Source organism: Acanthisitta chloris, unplaced genomic scaffold (genome assembly GCF_000695815.1).
Source record: "Acanthisitta chloris isolate BGI_N310 unplaced genomic scaffold, ASM69581v1 scaffold11500, whole genome shotgun sequence".
Taxonomy (NCBI): domain Eukaryota; kingdom Metazoa; phylum Chordata; class Aves; order Passeriformes; family Acanthisittidae; genus Acanthisitta; species Acanthisitta chloris.
The window spans coordinates 35,736-44,309 of NW_008652251.1; the positions used below are offsets into that span (position 1 = coordinate 35,736).

General features: G+C 39.9%; 1 protein-coding gene across 1 annotated transcript in view; it reads right to left on the bottom strand.

Annotated features, from left to right (window-relative positions):
• Nucleotides 1–7,170, bottom strand: part of LOC103804058 (prolyl endopeptidase) — a gene marked incomplete at its 5' end in the record, with an annotated part of 15,842 nt that extends 8,672 nt beyond the window's left edge. The window contains 2 exons of the mRNA XM_009076651.1: nucleotides 2,917–3,011; nucleotides 7,034–7,170. Of these exons, the coding sequence (XP_009074899.1) occupies nucleotides 2,917–3,011; nucleotides 7,034–7,170 (232 nt within the window). The remainder of the gene's footprint in view (nucleotides 1–2,916; nucleotides 3,012–7,033) is intronic.
• Between the last annotated feature and the right edge of the window lie 1,404 nt (nucleotides 7,171–8,574).

Genomic DNA, 8,574 nt, shown 5'->3' on the forward strand with positions numbered 1-8,574 from the left:
TAGAAGAACCTAGAGAGCTCAGAGTTGACCAAATCTCATCATATTCCTGCTTCAGCTGCTTGTTTGGCAAGTGACTAAAACGAGCTCCTCCTCAAAGGTTATCCTCCCTTAAGATCTGGTATGTTTCTTCGCAGGCTACTAAATGCTAGTAAGAAATGGGAACCAGGAAGAAAACCCTTGTATTCCTGTAGCAAAGGCTATGGCCAGCCAGGCAAGAGGGGCTCAAAGGATGCAGAAATGGAAGTCCAGTTCATTCTACCATCTTTAAAAGTAGGGTGTTTATTCTAAGCTGATTGCCTAAGGCTCCCACTATGGTCCAGGAACCTCCAGGACAATTGATTTTACCCTCAAATAAGTGAGATGAGCTATAATCTAGAGGTGTCTCTTTATTTCCATTGCCTATCCAGTATTCCTAGACATTCAGTTTACAATGGTTGCTTCATTTCTATGTTGCAAACGTTTGGCAAGATAATTCTTACATTTACTCATACAGATCTTGTAGAAATGGAACCAGGACAGTTGTAATTTTTTGCCTTTTTTTGTCTTTTAATAAATACACATCAATCTCACATTAACAAGACCATTGAAGAGAGATACACTGGGACAACAAGTAAGTCTTCAAATATGTGGCAATAAAGGACAAATAAATCTTACTCTTTGCTCAAAGTCCTGGGCTGGAGTAAAGTCAGAATCCTATCTATGCAATTAAACCTAAGTAAACAGACTTCTGGAATTGCTTCTGGAATTAACAAAGTAGAGATACATATCTTATCTGCAACCGCAATAAAAGACTTGGGTCAAAATCAAGCAGGAAATAGGTGGCCCAAAGAAGCATTATCATATTAAGATAAATTTTATTAAAATCTATTACAAACCAATCAGCAAATTAAAATTAATGAAGGATACTTCATCTTTAGCAATAATATCCTGTATCTGCAAGCATATACAGGTTCTATTTATGAAACTATTACATAATAAACTCAATTGTGAGGAAATGACCCAGACAAATAGTTACCACAGATGAAGCAGTAAAAGCAAGATGCACTGATCTGGGAATACCATTTTGTTTGATAAAAAGTTATTATGGATTCCTGCCATGGCAAATTGCTACATCATAAACACCATTATTTTGGTACATTTAGCTTGATGACAACATCTCCAGCAACTTATCCACCAGATTCATGGGATATGAGTAAAGCATCACCATTAAATAATGATGGGTATGTTACAGACGTAAGTAGGACTTTTACAAGCTTTTTCCTCTGGTGAAGGGATGCAGAAAATTGTCAACAACAAGGCAAGAGGACAAAGACAGTCAAAAGATTAAGACAAGGACTGGATGGGAAAAACATGGACAGAAACACATCAAAGCTACTAAGAAAAGGGGGAGTTCTGCAGAGAGCGACTTGGTTTCCCTTTAGCATAAAAGTCAGTGTAAAAAAACCTAAAAGGTCAAATGCTTGCTTACTAAAAGCTGGAACTGCTATGAGTGTAGAAGAGAGTGTCACTGCATTTGTGGAGCTGAACTTAGAATCACAGAATCATCAAGGCTGGAAGAGACCTTTAAGATCATCAAGTCCAACTGTTAACCTGTCACTCTGCTTTAACCCCTAAACCATATCTTCAAGTGCCAGGTCCAGATACCTTTTACACACTTCCAGGGATGGTGACTCTACCACCTCCCTGGGCAATCTATTCCAGTTCCTGAACACCCTAACAGGGAAAAAAAGTTTCCTTACATCTTATCTGAATCTCCCCTGTCTCAGCTCATGGCCATTCCCTCTAGTCCTCTCCCTGCAGCCATGGCAGGACAGACCATCCCCCACTTCTTTGTCAGGTAGTTGTAGAGAGCCATGAGGTCACCCCTGAGCTGCCTCTTCTCAAGGCTAAACAAACCCAATTCCCTCAGCCCTACATCATACAAGAAGTGTTCTAGACCTTTCCTGAGCCTCGATGCCCTTGGCTGGACTCACTCCAGTGCCTCAATGTCCTTTTCAAAGTGAGGGGCCCAAAACTGAACACAGCACTGAGGTGTGACCTCACCAGTGCTAGTACAGTGGGATGATCACTGCCCTAGTCCTGCTGCCACATTATTCTTGATTCAGGCCAAGGTGCCACTGGCCTTCTTTGCCACCTGTGCACACTGTTGGCTCATATTGAGCTGCTGTCACATCACCACAGAATCATTTAGGTTGGAAAAGACCTTTAAGATCATCAAGCTCAACTGTTAACCAGCACCGCCATGTCCCTAATGACATATCCGTGTGTCTTTTAAATACTTCCAAGGACGGTGACTCAGCCACTTCCCTGGGCAGCCTGTTCCAATGCTTGACAACCCTTTGGTGAAGAAATTTTTCCAATCCCCTTCACCAAATATAAAAAAAAAAGGTCTATTCATAAATGATGCAAAAACAATCTGGAAGAGCTACATTCTGAACTCAAGAGATTGCACCTTCTGCAATTTTTTTTTTTGCTGTGATACCATGAGAGTCTAAATTCGTCAGTGCTGTTGTCTTTGGGATTTAGAATTGTGCACCTGCAGATAATCAAATAGGCATGTGAAAGCAAGCCAGGTCTTCCTCAATATAGAGAGTCAAAATCAGTTCAGGACAAAATAGCTGGACTTCCATATCTTTAAGTCTAGGGAACCTGACCTTGCTTTAAAATGTGTGTCTTGGATAATATCATCTTTGTGCAAAATTATCTTTAAGTAGGTTTCAAAAATTATTCTAACAAAACCCATTAGATTAACACTGAGCAACGTACAGATCTAACATACAAGTAAGGAAAAAATTTACTTTCCTGCAGAATCAGTAAAATGCAAAAGGAGATGTGAGCGTGGAAGAGGGAAGGAGGAGAAAATGTAATTTTCATTACTAAGCCTGCTGTTTTGTTACTCTGCTTTGACTGACTTACCTTTGTGCCAGGTCTCTCCATATTCACCACCACCCCTGATGTTTGCCACTGCTAGAACACCTCCTAGGTGTCGCACGAAAATCAGTCTTGACACACTGAAAAAGCAAACAGAGAGAGGATTATTTTTAATTTCCCATTTTTATATGCCTACCACTGCTGCAAAAATACTTTGAGGGAAAGATTTCTCCCAAAATCACTGATGAAATTGGGAACGAAGTCCCCTTTGATGGCAAACCCAAGTAGTCAGGCTTTTTTCAATGGCACTTTTAAGATCAAGGAACCAGGTTTTATAAGTATAGAATGTGGACTCATTAGGTTTCTAAAGTAGTGAAAATTCCAATTGATCAGACAGCACAAAACTCAAGTTTCACGCATAACCCTGCTACTACCTCTTTGTCCTCCTGGGTGGGTTCTTGCTTCCAGATTTGATTTCAAGTCAATTTGGTGTCTGAGTCAGCAAGCTTCCCGTGGCTATGAAATGTCTCATTCTGCTGAGGAAATTCTGGCTCCCTGCTTTCCCCAGCATTCTCTGTAGCCTTTTGCTCATTATCCCTGTTTTTCCTTCTCTCCTTGGAGCAGGGTAAAGGAAAGGGCAACAGGGTCAGAAAGAAGTTGGTAGGGGGTGCAGGAGATAGTTCCTCCCCTAGAGAGCTCCTTCCAGACCCTATCATCACTCTTAAAGAAGCACAACACACAAAATGTAAGAAAACAGGTATTGTTTTTTACATTATAGAACAATGTGAGGAGCTGTGCTTTGAGAAGCAAGAATATTTTCCCAGAATTCCTGATCTGCTGACAGGTATTACAGAGAAATATAGGCTAGTGTACTGATGATGGGGAAGAAGTCCTGAGTCACTGGACTTGGTTGCTTTCTTGGCTTTTGTGAAGCAGGAGGGAGTGGTAATAGAGTAAGCAAAAAGAGTAATCTTCCACTCTGCACCCAGGGCTCCTATGTTGCTTGACCTTTCTCTGGGCTTACAGTCTCTCCCTGCACCACCTCTTTGCTTAAAGACTGGGTACAAACTGGCTGTGAAATGCAATTTCACAGTCTGCTTCACAACCAGCTGTATCCCAGGATACTTTAGAAATTGCTTCTCCTGTACCCACAGAGGCACATACAGAACAGTAAAGGGAAATATGTGGGTTCCTATAGGGTAATTAGCTGAATCTGAGGCATTAGTGGTGGGTTTGTGATGGCATTTCCCCAGTGGCTCTGCCAAGCCACTGGTGTCAGCTCCATCAGCCTCCACTTGCACTTGCTATGTGGGCTGTATAATTAATGACAATGTCCTAAGAAGCACCATCTCAAAATGCTATCAAATCCTGTCCAGAGAAGCATATGAAAGATGCATGCTTGCATTCAAAAATACACCACTACTGTAACTGATTTAATGACTTTGGTCTATCATTCTCATAGTTATTTCTGGATCCTGTAGCCTGTTGGTTTGTTTCTATTGCTTTCAGTGAAAAAGATTTTATTTTCACTTTTGGTGTTGGAGAAAAAATTAAAAGGGACACCAGTTTCTGAATTAAGCAGAAACAAGCTCCTCAAGCCAGACAGCTGGCTCACATTAATGCGTGTGAAAAACCAGTGAGAAAATATTGTAATGCCTGGAAGAAATACAGCACTGAAATGAACCACTGGAAAGGAGAAGATGGAGTGCTTTGTGACAGTTATAAGGGCCTTAAGTTTAAATTTTTTTTTAAAAAAAGGAAATATTTATCCAGGATTTGTTGTTTATGTTTTTAAAGGTAAGCTGGATACTACTTGGTTGCATTTCCATAGCTAATTAAGTTTAAATTTTTTTTTTAAAAAGGGAAATATTTATCCAGGATTTTTTGTATATGTTTTTAAAGGTAAGCTGTATACTACTTGGTTGCATTTCCATAGCTACATCTCAGCTTAGGATCAGGTGAACCATATGGCAAGCCTCAGCCCTTACCATCCTGTGGCTGCTTTCCAGCACTCATGCCTGTGGTCATCTACAAAAGAAACCAAACCAAATCATGGTGTTGAGCTGTGGCTGGAATAGCACTTGGCCTTGGGAGCTCCTTGTGGAATATTGCAGTATATAGTAATAGGGATGTACTAAAACATTACAGGAATCTGCCAGGTAAAGGGTGAACTGGGCATCCTGCCTTTCTGGCATGAATTCACCCTTACCATTTCCTTTCCCTGATCTTGCCTGCCTACTTTTGGAACAGACTTCCTCACCAAGTACTCAGTTCTAGAGTTTTTAACCATAACAATGCATTTGATAGCTTTGGCTTTTCTTATTTTACTTTTAGAAGGAGAAAACTGAGAAAGGATATGTGGATATTATAGGGAGGGAGAGAATGAGGAGGGAGGTGTGGCCAATTGTGTTTTACTTACATTGTCAATGGGATAATGTATTTTGATCTGGAGGTCACTGATAGTTCTCTGTGCACTTACTTTTAAGGGGCTGTTACAGATTCATACTCTCATTTTAGGAACTGTATACTGAAGCTTTCACAGGGATCAAGAAAACATAGGTTACTGCTCCCACCTTTCATCTCTCTCTCTTCTGTCTGTCAGCTGCACCTGCTTGCTGCTGTTTGTTGGACTCCTATGAGAACCAATTTTCAACTTGCCAAAATGGCAGAAAACCACCCACTCCAATTTGCTGGGATAGTTTTCTGTCATTTCTTGCAAGGTAAATCAGCAAGCACCAGGGCCAATGGATGGGAAGTGGAACTAGGCACTATGAAATACCTTCTCTATTTGCCAGCAGCCAGCTCATGTCAGCTCTGCAGAATGTGAAATTTTACCTTAAATCTATAGATATGCAATATTTATTTTACATTCTTCAAAAAAGAAAACATGTTAGGTTTTATCACAGTTTTCAGAATCTACAATAAACTGCAATAAGTCAGTGGATGAACCTAACTAAAAAGGAATTAAAAAAATATTCTGGTTATATAATTGTGCGAACCTAACTAAAAAGGAATGAAAAAAAATATTCTGGTTATATAATTGTGTCTCTCAAAAACCACAGGAAATTCAAAATGTAGCTTTATGAGGCAGACAAAAAGCTTACAAATAATCACAGAATACAAGATGGGAGGTCCATTATCAGACAAGGTATTCGCTAGAAAGGACAAGAAACTGTAAATGCTATTCAGAAATACAATCAGAGTGACCTGGAAAAGCAAGCACTCAAAGGACTGCTTGAAATGTGCTGACTCTAAAGCAAGGCTGGTAGCACCTAAACTCAATAGGATTGTTTCACAATAGATTATTTTTCTGTTGGTGAGCTGCTCTTTACTGTCTGAAAAACTGCTCTCCATTCAGCCCTTTCCATTTCTGTTTTCCCCTGCCTCTCCTAGGAGAACTTCTAATGTATTCAGACAATCACTGTCTCTTGGTAAGTCTATTCAAATTCCCTTGCTGAAGAAATAAGCCTTCTCTTTCAAGAGATCATCTATTCAATAAAGCTTATGGCTTTTGAGGGCTACAAATCCTGTTCTGTACACAGCATTTTTGGTCTACAGTGTGTTGCTTTGCATATGCAGTGACCACATCATTGGTGTCTCAAGATACAATCATCTTTCCTCTTTCCTGATCATATAGGACACAGTAGGATTTTGCTTCTGATGCATAATATGAAAATGCAAACAAATGTTAATTATTTACATTAACGTAAACAAATATCTGATTTTCTGTAATATTTAGACATGGGTAATTGTTTAACTGGGAAAAATGAAAACTTTCTATGTTATTAGTTCAGTGAAGGGCTCAAATACTTGCTTAATACATGTCCACATGTTTTTCTGTTGAGCTCAGTGACAGAGTGAGCAGGAAAAGAGGTTAAGGTGGAATCCTAAGGGCAGCATGCTTGTTGTAAACTTCAGAAGAGCAGAGCATTTCTCTTCTCCAACAGATTTCTTCTTTGGGCCTGAGCAAAACCCTTGAACTCAGAACTGACAAAGCAGATAAATGATGCCTGGACACTGATGTGTAGTCCTTATGCCTCCCATCTTGCTACTCAGGGACCTGAAATGCATTATTCTGTCAGATCTGTAGTCCACCCTGCCCTCAGCCTCTGACAGTTGCTAATACAGATGTTCAGAAGAAAGTATGAATTAATCTGCTTACCTGTAGCTCGGGGTAATTGATATGTTGAAGCCTCCATATCCATACAAGAAGGCAGGATGAGAACCATCTAATTTAATTCCTTTCTTGTGAATAATAAACATTGGGATCTTAGTACCATCTTTGCTAGGGTAGAAAACCTAAGACAAGAGAAAAAGAAACCAGAAATGTTCTTAGTGCCATAACTCTCCACAACTGCTGTTAACAAGACTCAGAACTGATCACTTCTGTGCTGTCCAGTAGGTAAAACTGTCTGAGCAATCTGCACCAGTTGCTCAGGTTAGGTTCAGTAATAGTCATCACCTGCTTGGTTGCTTAAGAGCTCTGGAAAATGTATCAGAATGAGACAATACAAAGAGTATGACAGTATAATTTTTGCATATCTTACCCATCAATTCTACATACAAGAGAGCTTAAGAAAATGTTACAAAAAGAATACAATTCTCTGCAAGGGAAGACTGACATTGTGAAAACACAAGGACTGCATGGTCCATCCTATGTGAAAGCAGCAAGGACTGAGCTGGCACAGAGAATCAATAGAACTAAGATGAGATTTCCAATCTAAATTTAATAGTTTCTAAAAACTGTCTTTTTAAAAAATTCAAACTTCAGACACTAGAGAACAGTGGACGGAGAAGAAAGAAACTCATGGTAGGGTGGTGACTTAGTGAGATCCCACTAAATATTACATTGTTTTGGACAACAGAGAGTTATTACTACAAATAACCAAGTAAAACTCTTCAAAGACCTGCTCTTCCCTGAGAATTGCTTCATATCAGTTGATGCAGCAGTCTTCGCTTCTCAAAACATAAACATCACAAGTGGAAGGCGAAAGATATTTTAAAAAATCACAGTACTTTGGTTTTATTATGAACACAATAGCATTAACATAATAACATTAACAACATTTCTCAATGGAGACACTCCAGATTCAAGTGAAAAGAGAAAACTTTGAATAGCTGAAGACACTGTTTCTTGCTAAGACTTGTAAAAACAGCAAAGAACTGACTACTCAACACCTGTACATGCAGCATGAATTCATTAAAGCAAGTCTGTATCCAGTAAAATTGGACTAAGTTTGTCTAGTCTTTCAAGGTTGTCCCAATGACGTAAGTCGTAACAGCAGCCATGACAGAAACTATTGTAGCACTTGGTGCATTTTCAGACATGGCATAGCCACTAGTACCAGGAGCCCCGGTGCTGCAGAATCCCCAATCCATCCAGAAAAACAACTGAACTGCCCACTGGATTTCAGGAAAGCAGCTGCCAAAACAACAAGTAGCCACATAGCACATGCTTTCATATGTCATAGAATTATCAAGGCTGGAGACCTCTAAGATCATCAAGTCCAACCATTAACCTGCCACTTTGCTGGAACCCTTACACCCTAAACCAATATCCTCCAGTGCCAGATCCAGATGCCTCTCAAACACTTTCAGAGATGGTCACTCCAACACCTCCCTGGTGTGCTGGTTTGAGCTGAAGTAGAGTTAACTTTCTTCACAGAGGTTAATACAGGGCTATGCTTGGGTTTTGTGCAGAAC